We start from the raw sequence: 15843 nt of genomic DNA, 5'->3' as shown, positions 1-15843 counted from the left end.
CTCTTCCAACAGTTGCACAGACGTCCCTGCCTGCATCCGAGTCCAATCAGCTGCCCCCACAGGGCGAGAAAAATGAGCCATTATCACCCAACACGACCCCTCAGCCCATCCAGACCTCCAAGCCAACAGTGGTGACTGCCACCGTCAAGCACACGCCCAAGGGTGGCAAGGAGTCTGTGGCCCCCGTTGGGCCCACCCCCAAGGGTGGCAAGGAGTCTGTGGCCCCCGTTGGGCCCACCCCCAAGGGTGACAAGGAGTCTGTGGCCCCTGTTGAGCCTGCCCCCAAGGGCGATGAGCAATCTTCAGACCCTGCTGAGTCTGTCCCTAGTCCACACCTGCCCAGGAAGCTGTCCCCCACGGAGGAGCTGGAGGAACCAGAGGAGGATGGGAAGATTGACAAAATCTCTCCTCCCAGCGGGGAGAAGAAGGACAGTGTCCCCATTGCCCCCAAAGACCCGTCTGAGAGCAGCCACTTCTTCGCTTACCTGGTGACCACAGCCATTATCGTCGCTGTCTTGTACATTGCCTATCACAACAAACGGAAGGTGAGATCTTTGGCCCACCAAAAATACAGAGCTGGCTTCATCTCTTCTCTCTTGAGGCTTGTTCAGTGCAGGGATCTGGAGAGCCTGTGTTTTGATCTTTGGATTGGTGCAGCTCCTGGCTGGGACCTGTGTCTCTGTACATTCTTGCCTGATCCCAGTTACGTGTGTGTTTTGGATGCACGTGTTATGTATGGTAGTGTAAGAGTGATGTAGCCATGATAGTCCAGGTGTTAGGCAAGAGGCAGGGATTTCTTAGGGCACTGTCTTTTATCGGACCAGCTGTGTAGCCGGGGTAGAGTTAGACACGCTTTTGGATTCCAGACCTTCTTTAGATCTGACCAGAACAAATCTGCTAGTTCTTGATTGTGTGAGGTAAAGTCTGGAATATCTATCAAAATTTTCCAAAGTGTGTTACTGTTTTGGGATTGTCTGGTGCAGGGAAGGAACTCTTCAGTAAACTGGTCTGTCTTGATTTCTCTGCCTGGCTTTAGCTTCTTGATGTGCTTGGGAGGGTGAAAACCATTGACTTGTGGCTTTGACTAGCTCTACAGTCCTTGTCCGAGCTGCTGTGAGGTGAGCAATGAGGAAGTTGTGCCTGGGGAAGTGTTTTAGACACCTGTGAAAATTGCATGGCTTCAGCTAGGCGGCTTAGTGCTGGGGAGGCGGGGAACAAGGTGGGGTAACTGCTAAGATGTTTTATGTATTTACCTACTCCTTCATAGTAGGTGAAAGTTCCTCTTGGGTGCTGAGAATTTGCCAAGTGGTGACCTGCAATATGGTGCTTTCTGGTGCACAAGGCAAATGAAAGAGTTAGACGAGCCAAAGGTAATTGCTCATTGGGTTGTTGTAAAGAGACCTTTACCCATGTTTAACTTTCAACTAGCAACTTGATCAGTGCAGAACAGGGGTGCCTGCCTCTTCCTGTCATGTGTGCATTTGATCCTGAGACTCTAGTTCAAAGATAAAGACTCGAAGGGATATTATATAGTTGATAGGGTTTCCTGGGTTAGGTGTGGACTGTCCGTTTATCCTTGGCAAAGTAAGAGAAACAAACTAACTAGATTTTTTTTAATATGCTTGAGGTGCTTGCTGTTGCTGTTTGGGTCCGTGATGTTTGGTGCCTTGCGGTGACAACAGCAGCATCTTCCTAGTCCTCTCCTAGTCCTCTCCTATACTAGCGTACTCCTATACTATGCTATTTAGGATTTGTTAGGAAATAATCATTTGGAAGGAATATGGGTGAAAGGAAGAAGCTGAATTTATAACGATCCTTCCTATAGACGTGCATCTTTTCTTGAGGTAGTGTCATTCTGGAGAAGCCACATGGTAATTTCTGCATGATGGCAAGACTTCACTGGTAGTTCTTTATGCTCTTAATTGTCTGTGAAGTTTACTTGGAGACTGCGTTTAATTGGGAGCTAGAAGAATACAACTAGTCTTTGCCTCTGATAGAATGGTTTGCTGCCTCACCCATGGAAGATAGAAGTAGAAGTGTCTCTTCAAAGTGGAGAAAATAATTCCTTACACTGTGCTGTTATGGGTGTTTTTTTGTTGTTGTCAGCCCCCATCAGTTAACATCTGTTGCCCACTGATGGATTTATCCTTTTGGGTGTGTTTCTCTCCCTCTCTCTCAAGATCATTGCTTTTGCTCTGGAAGGAAAAAGATCCAAAATAGCCCGACGCCCCAAATCTGGTGATTATCAGAGACTGGATCAAAAGGTAAGCCTCAGTTGGCCTCCACTTCTTAACACAGGGGCGAGCAAAATACGGCCTGCAGGTCATATTCAGCCCACCAGGCCATTCTATCCAGCCCGTGGGGCCCCTAGAAAATTAATATTTATATGCCCCTGGCTCCTGTCAAAGATGACAGGAACCAGGGGCAGTAGGACCCAGGGGAAGGCATGGCAGGATCCTGCAACAGCAGGGCCCACCTGGTCCCACCCCCCAGGTGGAAGCCTCTGCTAACAGGGTAAGTTCAGGCAAGAAGTGGGGGCGGAGGGGGAGGACTGCAAGGCTTGCATGTAGTGCCATGTTCTTTACAATGTGAGAGGCTGTTCTATGCTCACAAGCAACTGATTGACATTTTCTTCCCTTTCTGTTTGCAGATATAAATCTGTTCCCTTGGAAATTCTGCATGTTGCTGGGCTGAGCAAGGATGCCAGAATGCAATGGCCAAGGAAGTGCTGCAACTCCCAGCAGCAAGGCTCCAGCCCTCCCAGCCACACTGCCATGTCTTGATCTCAGAGGGGGTGGGGGGAGCAGGGAAAGTGCTTTTAGTTTTTTGCACCTGCACTTTGGTCATGTTAATGCTTCACTCTCCATCTTTTTGGATTCCCCTCCATTCCTCCCCCCGACCCCTTCACAGCTGCCTGAAACTGAGCTAGTTTTCCAGCTCTGGTTTCTTGCTTCCATTCTGTGACAAAGGAAAAAAACCAAGGGAAGATGCAGCAAGGGACAGAATTTCTTTTGCACCTACACAATGTGGAACTGACTTCCTACTGTATGGACACAAAGGTCTCTGGCAGAGGCCTGCCTGCTGAATGAGCCATCTCAGTCTCTCTCTTCTTGGTCCATGGCGCTGTCTTTTGTACCGGCATGGTTGGTCTTGACAAATGAACGTTATCCCCTTGTGTCCAATGTGGGTGGACGCTAAAATTCCTAGCCTAATTGCACTAGTTCCAAAAATGTTTGCCAAGGACTCTTTTGTCTGATTGGTCTCTTGATTCTCTGTGAGGACGACAGGGGTGGGGATAACATGATTGTCTTCGTACCCATGTTAGAGGTAACAGTGGAGTCAGCGCCTCATGCCTCTTCTGACCCCTTTTGGGTTTTTTTTCCTGTCTTCAGGTTTCCTGATGGTATTTCTCCTCCTGGGCTCCCCAAAGCTTAGGAGACTGCACTGAAGACAAAGCGCTGAGGTGGGATGTGGTTAGGGAATGCCACAGATGCATGCATAGCTTGGTGCCAAATCTCCTTAGCAAGGTTTTACTCAGCTTTGTCTCTGCATGTGAATGCCTGCCTCTGAAATGTCACTTGAATGTAAGGGTTATGTGGACTCAAGTAGCTTCAGTGCTGGCAAGTAGCTGATACGCCTTTCCTGAAAGAGCGGAGTCTGAGCCCTGAATTTTCAGCCTGGGTTGTTCTAGTTGGCACTGGGTGGACTTGTATTGATCAGAGCTCAGCATAGTGAGATTGGTGCGAATTGAATGTCTGCGTGCAGGGTCTAGCTTTCAGCGTTTCTCCATTCAAGCACAGAACAGATGTTGAGAGGATGGGGTTGGTGGATGGCTGCTGACCATGGATGCATTGCACATGCATTTTGTGCATGCAAGTGGTAGTGTTGGAACTTGACTCCCTTAGGCAGGTGACTGAACTGTTGGTTGCTGCAGGAGGTCATATGATGCAGCCAGAGGTGCCCTACCCTGCCTGCTCTGCCATAGACTTGGCAAACCTGGTGTCACTCAGTGCACAGCTGATTTGTTCAGAATAAATGGGAGGGCATCCTGGCTAGTGCAGAAAGATTTCCTTCCAAGTGGGTGGGCAATAGAGGAAAAAGGGATTAGTTGATAGGATCGCTTCCAGCCATCAGGTTGACAGGTCTCCCCTTCCCCTTGCTTTTGCTCCCGCCTCACTTCACTTTGTTTGTAGCTGAACATGTCTTAAAACAGTCTGGTCCATGCAGAGCTGATTTCCTTGACACTGTGGACCACATAGACTTATTGCTTGTGGAAACCAATGGCTGGTACAGGCTGGCATTGCTGATTTTGTATTGTGAGGTATGGGGACGGGTTATTATCTTCCAAAGGACAGTGTGTTTGTAAAGCCTGTATGGGAGCAGGATAGCTGGCTAGTGGGGTTGAGTGGCATATCTTGCTTCTCTCATGGGCAGAAACCATTACAGTAGCTTGTACAGGAGAAGTCTGAGTAAACAGCCACTCCTAGAATAGATGCTGACTGCGTCCTCGCTCCATACACTCTTCAACTGATGGAAGCCCAGGAAGAATCTCATCTCGCTTATGTTATCTTTGCTTGACTCGAGCCAAAGACGGCTTGTGAAGTCACCTTCTGTGTCGTCAGCTCTTCCCTCCTGCAGATCTAGGTCAGTAGATGTAGGAGTACTTGGTGATCTCCTTGTGCAGACGAGGTTTCAACCCACAAAAATGGTAAATGCCAGACTTCAGTTTATTTCTCTTTACAAGCTACTTTCTTTTGCTGAAAACATAGTCACACAATAAGGGGAGAGAATCCCTCTTGTTTTAAAATGTATCTGGAAGGTGCTGCAGTGAAGGTTGCTTTCAGATTCTGAGCTCTGAGATGAGAAGACCCCACTGGGGCAGGGCAGAAAAGCCAGGTCCTAGAATAGAACTTCAGAAGGAAGTGTGGCATCTCCACGGAGGAGAGCTTGCATGCATGCAGCACGCCTGCTAGCTATTGCAAAGGTAGTGCATGGCACATTTGAGGCAGATGGCAGGAAGCTGTGCCCACCACCCACTTCGGTCAATGAGGCAGAGTTGGAGGCAATGCTTGAATTTCTATTTATGCTCAAGACCTCTTGGAGGATGTGATAAGTTGCACAGTTTGGATCCCATTTCCCAGCTTCCTTGGGAATCGTGGGGGGTGGCTTTGGATTCCCCCCCCCCCTTGTTTCTGTTGCAGTTTTCAATCGGGAAATGTTTTAGAGGACTTGAACCAAACCAGTTTGTTGGGGAAATCTGAGGCCTCCCCAACCTCTGTCTCTTCACTGACTTGAATTAAAAAAGAAACTTTTCAGTTTGCTTGGGGAAACACAATACCACAGAACCTGGCTACTCAGGAGCCCACAGGGAGACAAGCTCAGTCTCTCTCCTCTGCTTGGGCACTGCCTGTGATACAATCTGATAGGTGCAAAGATTTAAATTCTTGATATAAAGAATTAAAATACAGGGAAATTTTTCCTTTTTTTTTCCTTCTCCTGTTGGTCATGGGGCTGTCTCAAAGAGTAGCTTGCCATGTGATGAGCACAAAGTCCAATGAACAGAAATGCACATGGTACAATGAATGCAAACTTCACAGGGTGGTAAGGGCATCACCTGGCTCATTCACAACCCCTTGAAATATGGATCTCTGGCCTCACTACTTCACGCTTGTGAAAGCAACTGTTCAACTGCAGTGCTGTCGTTTAACATGTAAATGGAAAGAACAGCTGGTGAGGCTGAATTGTAATGCTTCTATCTGTAAAGTCTGAAGTGTGCAAGACTTTCAGTGGCTGTCACTATAATTGGGATCTTGGAATGATTTCCATGTTGTGTTGATCTTTATGGTAATGCTCTCCTATGTAAGATGAGATGATCCACAAATATCAAAGAGGTATATTGGATATTCCTATGATGCAGCTTTGTAACAGCATCTGCTGGAGACCCCTTTCTTGCCAAACACTGTTACCACAGTGTTGGGCCAGTGACCTTCCTGGGTTGAACCTATGATTTGTTTGGTTTCTGCTGCAAAGTCAGTTTTGCTTTGAAGAATCAGAATTTTATATTCCTTTGTAACTTTTCCCCCCCCCTGTGTGGTGAAATCAATGAATGGATCCAATAAAGAAATGTGATTTGATCTTGTGGTTTGCTGCCTGCCTCTCTCTTTTAAAATAGTATAGCAATAAGCTTGGCTGGGTTTGTGTGTTTGAGTGCTTGGCTAGAGGTTGCTGATAAGGTATTCCCTACCTACCTTTAACACCAAGTGATTGTGAAGGTGGTTTTGATGCCTTTTTATTATGTAAAATCTGTATCTTCTGAGTCCCCAGTAATGTGAAGGGCTTGCTGGGTGCAGCTTCCATTTTAAAAGTCTATGGTTTGATATGAAGTCAAGCAGAGCTTTTGATTCTCATCCTCTGAACCCACCTCTCACTCTTCTCTTATAAGGCTCTGCCCTGAGAACCCCCTGAACCAAGTCACACGTTTGCTGTTTCTACCACAGCTCCACCCTAAATGCTTGTGCCAGTCTGTGCACATCTTAAAGCCAACTGCTTTAAAATGGAAATGCTGTTGCAGTCTCAGTCATAGTGCACTTGTACACTGCTGCATGCTGTAGGTCACGGGTGGCCAATCAACAGCATGTGCTACAAGTGATACCAGAAACTTGTGTGGCAGGCAGCAGATCAGGCAGGGAGTGGAAACTAGGGCAGTATGCTGGGAGTGAGGACTAGAGTAGCACTTTAGGGTACAGAGCATGCCTGTCAAGGCATCACCTGCTGTTCTAGTTGATGATCTCTTAAATAAAATTTGAATGCCAGAGCTCAACCTCCTGCACGCACCTCCTATTTACTTACTGTAATCCGTTAGTGCTTGGTGGAAACAATGGTGCTAAATAGATTTGTCTGGTATCTTGTCACTTTGGTCTTTTACTTGCAAGAGTGCCTAGGGAGGGTGGAGCAGACATGGGGCTTAGCTTTGCTTTTTTTGTGGAAACAGCTTTGCTGCATCAACACGTTGGACTGACAAGTAAAGGCTTGTAGTGCTGCTTTGACCATGGATGAACCTGTTACGATGGGGAGTAAGCATGTTATGCTCACCGGGGTTTTGCGCCTTGTCCCATAGCTCACCTACACAGTTCTTCTCACCGCCATGGTCTGAGCTATAGATAATAGGTAGGCCAGTGGTTTTCAGCCTTGCTGGATTACAGCGCACCCCTTGGAAAATGCCAGCTCTGCTTTTACTGTTTCTGACTACAGAGAAACAGCAGAGCAATTCTTCTGTTGCAGAGAACTTGGCCCACAATGTGACAGAATGGCTTTAACACAGTGGGTTCCTATTTGAAATCTTGGCATTTATCGCATGAATTGTGTTTGCACACCTAGCAGTGCTAACACTGCACGGCAGGCTCCAACACCCCTGAAAGGCTCTCAAGACCCTTAGTTGAGAACCATTGAGCTAAGCAAACCAGTCCCCGTGGGTGGACTAGTTGAGGTTTTGCAAACTCAAATGAAAAGCTTGTGCTCAGATTTAATGCACCCTCGCTGGGAACTGCTTGTCTGCTGCCTGCCTGCACCCACAGAAGCCTGACCTCTCTCAGGCTGGAGTAGGGGTTCTCAACCTTTGCAGGCTCTCAGCACCTCAGCTCCACTCTATTCAAAGGCGGTGGCATTCCTGGATGAGCACTGCCACTGGTGCTGCCTTAGCTTACCTTGCTGCTTTCCAGCTGGGTTCTGCTGCTTCCAAGTGCTCTGCTCCCCTGCAGTTGTCTCTGTGCTCTGCTTCTTGGTCTGACACCACCTATGCTTTAGGAAACACAAGCTGATGGGACTGTTCCCCCCCCAACAGCAGCTGTTCTCAGGAGGGACGGGACCAGGAGGCAATGCATGGTACCAGGTAGCTTTGTTGCCTTTTTTAGGCTGATGAGAGTCCTAATGCAGGGGGAGCACATGGAGCAGTTTTACCTGGTGGCTGCTGTGGCACCCCTAGGAGGGCCTCTGGGCACCCCAGAGTGCTGCAACACCCCAGTTGAGATGCACTGGTTTAGAGCCTCCGGGTATCCCTCCTTGCTTGCGTGTTCTTTGGGGGCATATACAATTCAAATCGGGCTCCTCTAATGAGCTGGCAGTCTAACCAAGGCTGGAAAGGGCCTTGTCTGTCCAAAAGATAGCAAAGCAGTGCTTCCTGATGGCACTGAACAGCCGGGGCAGGACAGTGCAGTGCAGTGCAGTGCTCTGTAGATGTCCCCACTCCTGCTTGTGAGGTTTGGTTCAGATGGGGTTGGTCTGTGCTGCAGCTGGCAGTATGACCTGATTTGAGATCCCTTCCAGCCCTGTATTATTTTTATGGCCATATAATCCTCTGTTTCCTGTTACAAATCGCAAAGCCAACTCCCCTTGGATCCAACCTCTTGCCCCATTCTACCCACACACTTAACTAGTGCAAACAAAGCCTGGAGATAGCAAAGTTCAAACTTTATTAAAGCTTCCTGTCATGGTAGAGGGCATGGAGCCTAGGAAGGAAGGTGATGACATTGTCCCTGCCTGGGGGAGAGTGCAGGGATGGTGTGTGAAAATAAAGCTAAAATAAAACATTAAAGCAAAGTACTGCCTTTGTTTTAAGGGTGCCAGCTACCGTCTTCTTTCTCTGAGCACTTGGTTGTGGAAGCCACCGGGTAAGAGAAGTCTTTAGCATTGATGGTTGTGTCTATAGCTGCTGAGTGCATCTGCTGCAATGGCAGTTCCCTGAGATAGCCAAGCTGTGCGCACCATGCACTTTGCCAGCTCTTGATGGCATCAATGGAACTGCACAGAGAAACCCTGTGGAGTCAGGGAGGGCACAGACTTAGTGACCATAGAAACCTTTGCTAAACACAAATAGCCTATCATGGAGCAAAGGTTTCTGGAGCTTAGCAGGGCCCAGAGCCCCTTGGCCTTGTTGATACGTGGATGTTCAAACTGGTGGCTGTTAAGCACACCACAGACAGAGGGACTGGAGGTGAGTGGGACACCCTGGAGTGGCTTCCCGCTGCAATTCTGGGTTCAGAGTAAGGTCAGAGCATGCTCAGGGAGGGGCTCTGCTGTGCCATACTGGAAATCTGTCCTGTGTCCTTCACCACGTAAGATCAAGGCACCTTAGCTGCATCCTAGGAATGCCTGCACCAAACATACTCCATACAATCTCCCTGGGGCTCTGGACCAGCCTGCCAATTTGTGAGCCAATCCAGTCATGTAAAGCGGATTTTAGAGGTCTGAGCTTTTGTGTTGGAACAGCAATATTGCCGCATCTTAACTGAGTGCAGCTAAAATGCTGCCTTATGATGGACCTACCCCAACCCAAGGCAATTTCTGAAGGAAAGCCATTGCTATTGGCCACATAGCAGTGGAGGGTATGGGGTTTTTATGTGCCTGTCCAAAACCAAGATCCTTCCACAGTCTTTGCAAGCTGAATACAATCAAACTGACAACAGGCTGAACTTACAGAGAGGGGAAGGCCTGCTCGGTGCTTCAGGATGCAGCTCCAGGGATCTCTGTTCAATTCCTTCCTCTGCTGCAGATTACTTGCAAGATCTTGGGCAAATTTCCTCGTCACTTTGCTTCAGTTTTCCAGCCGTAACGTGGAGATAAGAGGCGGGTACTGACGAGGTACATTCTTGTCAGCTGCCATGGCAAGAGGTGCCAGAGAGGCAGCATGAGTGGAGGCTGTTCCCCCAACATTAGGATGCATGGTTTAGGTGTGTGCTAAGGTAACTGGGCAGATTCTGGTATTGGAGTTAGCGTGGGTATCTTCTCATGGTACAGCATAGAGATGTCTGCAGATTAGGTACAGCAGCAGAGGGAAATAATGCTGTAGGCAGGCATAGAAAATCTAATCAGTTCTGCTCTGCCACAACCAGAGAACAGCCCAGCAGTGGTCCTTTGCAGGCTTTCTGGAGTCTCCAGCTGGAAAGATCAGAGCATGTATCAGCACATTTCCAGACCTGTTCTTCCTCTTCCAAGTGAGAGTTATTCAAATGGCTTTGGCACAGCTGGCTGGTTTCCACCGCAGGGGTGCTGGGGTCCTTGCTCTCAGAGTGTTGTTTAACCTGCAGTTCACCTTGTGTAGGAGGCAGAAGGTGGCTGGGCCAGAGCAGTCACAGGCTGCCTGCTGCCTCCGCAGCATGCTGGGAGAAGGGGAACACCTCATGCACCATGTTGGTGACGAAGCAGGGCATCTCCTTGCTGCCCTTGTAAGTCCCCCGGGCCTCGCAGTAGAAAGCCACCTTCCAGTTAATGCGGGTCAGCAGGCGTGCCAGCTCGAGGTGCCTCTCTTCACCCTCCAGGAGCTCTAGCAGGGCCTGCAGGAACATGGACCCGGCTGGGTTGAGGAAAGCACTGTAGCCTGGAGAGAGCCGAGAAAGGACACACAGTCAGCCTGCATGGGTGGAAATTCCCAGGGCACCTGCTTTGCTTGGAGTTGCAGTGGCAGGTGAAGGGGCCTTGCTTGGGTCAGGGCATGGGGCTGAAGTGGACCCACCTGCTTGCTGATATGTGGCTCTATGCTGATTTGGGGAGAGGCTCCCTCTAGATCAGGCTTGTGCTGCATGCTCTCTGGGTATCAACCCTAGGGATTTCCCCATCATGCCCTTGGATATTCCCACTAATCCCTGGGAACAGCTGGCTGCTGGGGCTGCTACCTCTGCCCTTGCTCTGTCCCTCCACCAGCATGTGGTGGGAAAGCAGCTCTTAGAGGGACAGTGCAGCTGGTTTCGTGGCCTTCTGCAGCAGAACTGAATGCTGTGGGGAAGCAGGGGAGAAAGACCTCTAGCAGCAGCCCCCCCACCCATCACCCACTAAAAGCCAGAGGCCCCTCACCCCAGGGACTAGCATTGGGCGTCTCCTCAGGGTGATGTTGTGGGGGTGCTCTGTGGGCCTCGGGGCGGTTTGTCCTTTGCAGGGCACCGTGCTGGAGAGTGAAATGCTTTTCATAGTTTCATCACTGGTAGGGTCGGAAGGGACCTGAGCAGATCATCAAGTCCGACCCCCTGCCATGGCAGGAAAGAGTACTGGGGTCAAACGACCCCGGCGAGGTGTTCATCCAGCCTCCTCTGAAAGACCCCCAGGGTAGGAGCCAGCACCATTTCTCTTGGAAGTTGGTTCCAGATCCTAGCCGCCCTGACAGTGAAGTAGCGCCTCCTGATGTCTAGTCTGAATCTACCCTCTGCCAGCTTGTGACCGTTATTTCTTGTCACTGCTGGTAGTGCTTGGGGGAACAGGGACTCCCCCAATGCCTGCTGGTCCCCCCTGACTAGTTTGTAAACGGCCACTAGGTCCCCCCTCAGCCTTCTCTTGTGGAGGATGAACAGGTTCAGGTCCCGTAGCCTCTCCTCGTAGGGCCTACCCTGCTGCCCCCTGATCATGCAGGTGGCGCTCCTCTGAACCCTCTCCATGTTGGCCACCTCCCTCCTGAAGTGCGGCGCCCAGAACTGGATGCAGTACTCCAGCTGTGGCCTGACCAGTGCCGCATAGAGGGGGAGGATCACCTCCTTGGACCTGCTCGAGATGCATCTGTGGATGCATGACAAGGTGCAATTGGCCTTCCTGACCGCGCCCCTACACTGTCGGCCCATGTTCATTTTGGCATCAGTAACGACTCCAAGATCTTTTTCTGCCTCTGCACTGATGAGAAGGGAGTTCCCCAGCCTGTAGGTCTGCTGCTGGTTCTTCCTCCCCAGGTGCAGCACCTTGCACTTGTCAGTGTTGAAACCCATCCTGTTCTCATCCGCCCACCCCTGTAACCTGTCTGGGTCCGATTGCAGCCTGTTCCTCCCTTCTAGCATGCCCACATCCCCCACACCTTAGCGTCATCAGCAAATTTGAACAGGGTGCTTTTTACCCCCTTGTCCAAGTCGCTGATGAAGATGTTGAACAGTGCTTTTCCAAGCCTGTTCTCTCTGCACGTCCCTGCACTGGCTCCCCCTTCTCCCCCACATCTGGCCTGTCAGGCAAATCCCCTGCATCCGCCTGCCCCTTAGATTTTCAGGCTCATGCTTCTTCCTGTGCTGCTTCTTGGGCTTGGGAGGAGCTCCCTACACACAAGCTGCCTCCTTGTCTTCCTCCACCCTTTGCTATTATGCCTGCAAGAAGCTGGATAGTGTGGGGCACTGAGACCGCTGACCCACCCGGCCTCACTGCTGCCTGGTGTTTCTCTGCAGGCCGCTCTGTCCATCCACAACCCTTGTCCTGTCCTTAACGGTGCCAGGAGAGGGGCTGTTCTGTTTATACAGCATGCTGGGCCACGGCTGGGGCGCCCTGGCACCATGGAGGGAGCAATAGTAACCGATTCCAGCACGAATCCCTCCGAGCCTGTATTCCCAGTAATCACAGGGCGAGACTCGACTCTGTCATCTCCTAGGTGCTTGCTGTGAGGTTTTTCTCAGTTTCTCATTTGTGCTCAACCCAGAGAATAAAGATACTTTTCACACCAGGGCAGCTGCCGACTCCTGCGGGGCCCAGATCAAGCGGAGGAGTGGCTGAGCCCAGAGAAGATGGTCACCAGCACTTTGGGGACCTGCTGCCATGGTGCTGGGCAAGCCCAGCTCTTGCTTACCGGGACTGCAGGCGAACATTACGGCAGTGTTGTCGGGAAGTGCCAGGTAGTGCGAGAAGCTGTCTTCCTCGGGCTGGGCGCTGTCTGTTTCCAGCCACACTCCCGAGTCAAGCGCTCCCCCACGGCAGGCCTGGGAAGGCAACCACTGCAGTCAGCCTCTGAGGGGGTTTGGCCCCCGTTGGGGCAGCCTGAGAAACCCCATCCACCCTCCCCTCATGCTCATATGCCCCCCAGTCTCCCGTCTCCCACAGGCCTGCAGCCCCCTCTGCTTCCACTCCCCACCCACACATAACCCCCTCCTCGAAGCGGCCTTCATGGAGCTCCCCTTCCTATAGGCTTGGGCCCCCCAGCTCCTTCCTAGGCAGTCCCCATCAGCCTGACATCTCCGCCCATCTCACTTTTGCTGCCCACATGTGGCTTAGAGACCCTGATGACTTCCCCATCGATAGACCTCTGGTCCCGTTCCTCTCCCTACCCCATCCTAGCAAGTGTAAGCCAGTGTCTGCCTTGCTCCCTTCCCCAGCTGACCCTCCTTGCAGGACAGGATCCCATTCCCACTGCTCTTCCCACCTAGGCAAGGCAGGAAGCCTACCCCCTTACACAGGAGGCTGGGAGCCCTTCCCAGCACATCTGGAGGTAAGCAACGATCCCTGAAAGACCGAGAAAGGTTGGGATTTGGGGTGGAAAATAACTGAAGGAGATCCAGCTTGGAAAATGTTACTGATCCCCTGCCATGCAGCTGGCTAAGCTTATCCTGAGCCATGGGCTGTTTTTTTCCCCAGAATGGGACAAGTAGGCCGTGAATGAGATTCACCAGTACCCCATCTTGGTTGGGTGCCTTGTGACTGAGTGTGCTGGCGCTCATGTGGGCAGTGTTTTAAGGCTGAGCTAAGGTCAGCCTGTCCTGGTTGTTCTGCTGAGGCCTGTTTGAACCGACTATAATCTAGACACTGGGTGAGCTACAAGAGAACAGAGGCTTTTGATTGTATCCCACAGATCACACAACACCCATGAGTGGTAGGTAACCTGGGTCATCCTTGAGCTGGAAAGGACCTGTTAAGTGTAAAGTGGTGTGATCTCTCCCTCTTCTGCCTCAACCCCTAAACCACGGGTTCTCAGCTTTTTCAGGTGTAAGGTTTCCTCTAAAAAAGTGCTCTTGGCTTGCACTTGTTTCTTTTCTATGGGAAAATAGCAGAGCTATTCTTCTGTTGAAAAGGATTCAGAAAGACCCTGACAGGTCAGAATGTTTTTGACACTCTGGATTCCTATTTGAAATCTCTGGGTTTATCTTGTGAATCACACACAGATGTTTGCACATCTAACTGTGCTAATATTGCCTGGCACCCTTAAGGGGATCTCATTGTAACCCCAGTTGAGAATTACTGCCCTAGATGCTTTCAGGTGCCCAGTGGTCATTTCCCAGCTGGCTCAGCCTTGTAGTGTGAAGGCAACCTTTTCTTTTGTAATCTATCTAGTCACCAGTGATTGACCCTGCAATGAATAATCTCTATGAAGGGATTTGTGAAATATAAACACTTGCTGAATCACTCTGAGCTTTGCAAAGTCTGTTTTGGGTGACAGTTCTTGTGGTGTTGATTCTGCTTCTTGATTTGTGGGGTGGAGTGCTCTGAAAAGAGGACAGGGGTGAATTGCTTGCTTGGGCACAGTCTCAGACAAAGCTGTCCCGTGTAGCGCAGGACTGCAAGTTTCCCTGGTACGTGTTTGCACATATCACAGGTGGCCGGAGTGCTTGCTGCTTTGGGTAGGGAGGGTTGGATCGTTCCATAGTAACACATTCAGGCGTGCGTGTGTGTGTGCACGCGCGCATGCGTGTGCTGCCTTTCTCATTCCTAGTTGTGCATCAGGAAGAATCTATGATCCCAAGGGCGTAGCACAGACTGAATCCAACAGGACTGGTTTCCATCTGCTACTAGTAGATGGGGTTTGGAGAAGGGCACTGAGAGCGATAAAGGCCTCGAAGAGACTGGGGATGTTTCTCTTAAGAAGAGGAGATGCAATAACTCATGCCTGGCTTGGAGAAGTGGCAGCAGGAGCGCTTCCTGTGCTGGCACTAAGACACAAACAAAGGGGAAGTCCCCTACAAGGCAGAAAATGCTTGTCATGCAGCACATCACTGCTGTGGAACTTGCTGCCACAAGAAAGTGTTGAGGTGAAGACCTGGGATCACAGGAATTGCATGACCAGTTGTAACAAATGGTGGCAGATAATGGAATGGACACTGAACCTTGCGCTTCAGGGTACAAGCCAATCTCTAACTATAGAGACCTAACGTGGTGGCATGAGGGGGAGAAGAGCAGCTCCTTCTCCTCTCCCTCTTTCCTGACTCTCCCATCTGCTGCTGTAGGGATCTTGCATCTCTCTGCAGCATCTGCTAAGGGCCCTGGGACTGCCTGGACCCTGGGGTTGACCCTGTAGGGTGGTACCTGTATAAAGAAGATCTTGGATTTTCCAGCCAGCGCTGAGGATCTCTGTGGGGATAAGGTCTGGAAAATCCGGGTCAGTTTGACTGGTTTGCCTTCCGAGCCATAGATGACCCCTTCCTCTCCATGGCTGGACAGGATGCTCACAAAGTAATCGCCATGCTCTTCTTGGCTCTCTGCAAAGGTACATTAGATTAGAGCACCAGTTCATCAGAGCAGACCTAGGAACAGGAGGGGCTTGGGTTGCCTATGTGGTACCCAGTGTGAGAAAGGATAGTCTGGTGGGTAAAACATTAGCTTCAGCCACGTAAGAGACCAGGTTTCAAGTCCCATCTCTTGATCTGCACCTTGGGAAAAGGAATCCGCAGCATACATACAGGCTGGGGAGTTCCCTTCTTGAAAGCACAGAGGCGGAAAGGGATCTCGGAATCATTATTGACTCCAAGATGAACATGAGCCGCCAATGCCAGACCGCAGCCAGCAAGGCCAGCCATACCTTGTCATGCATCCAAAGGCGCATCTCAAGCCGGTCCAGAGAGGTGATACCCCCCCTCTATGTGACTTTGGTCAGGCCGCAGTTGGAGTACTGCGTCCAGTACTGGGCGCCGCGCTTCAAAAGGGATGTGGCCAGCCTGGAGAGGGTTCAGAGGAGGGCCACCCGCTTGGTGAGAGGGCAGCAGGACAGGCCCTACGAGGAGAGACTGAGGGACCTGAACCTGTTCAGCCTCAGCAAAAGGAGGTGGAGGGGGGACCTGGTGGCTGCCTACAAGTGCATCAAGGGGGATCAACAGCAAATAGGCAGAGCTCTTTTCTCCCCAGCAC

At 50.6% G+C, this 15843-nt stretch overlaps 2 protein-coding genes across 3 annotated transcripts in view; one reads left to right on the top strand and one right to left on the bottom strand.

Moving 5' to 3' along the window:
- Positions 1-14: 14 nt before the first annotated feature.
- TGOLN2 (trans-golgi network protein 2) lies at positions 15-6134 on the top strand (the record flags this gene model as incomplete). Its single annotated transcript, XM_025212821.1, has 3 exons — positions 15-545; positions 2181-2264; positions 2651-6134. Coding segments are annotated over 3 exons (621 nt in total), but the record flags the coding sequence as incomplete, so codon positions are not given.
- Positions 6135-6271: 137 nt separating this feature from the next.
- The window catches only part of LOC102369935 (caspase-3-like), a 13632-nt gene continuing 4060 nt past the window's right edge, over positions 6272-15843 (bottom strand). Inside the window, exons 2-5 of one of the 2 annotated variants that reach the window (XR_001358615.2) lie at positions 15025-15197; positions 12581-12710; positions 9473-10372; positions 6272-8811 (exon numbers count right to left, since the gene is read on the bottom strand). Coding sequence is in view for 1 of the 2 variants with exons in the window: in XM_006031161.3 (XP_006031223.1) it covers positions 10125-10372; positions 12581-12710; positions 15025-15197 (551 nt within the window). In the remaining variant the exon portion in view is untranslated. Of the gene's footprint in view, positions 10373-12580; positions 12711-15024; positions 15198-15843 lie in introns of both variants that reach the window. The other variant, XM_006031161.3, reaches the window with a different exon arrangement.

The sequence above is a fragment of the Alligator sinensis genome, unplaced genomic scaffold (assembly GCF_000455745.1).
Source record: "Alligator sinensis unplaced genomic scaffold, ASM45574v1 scaffold453_1, whole genome shotgun sequence".
NCBI lineage: Eukaryota > Metazoa > Chordata > Crocodylia > Alligatoridae > Alligator > Alligator sinensis.
This window is presented reverse-complemented; position numbering and strand designations above follow the sequence as displayed.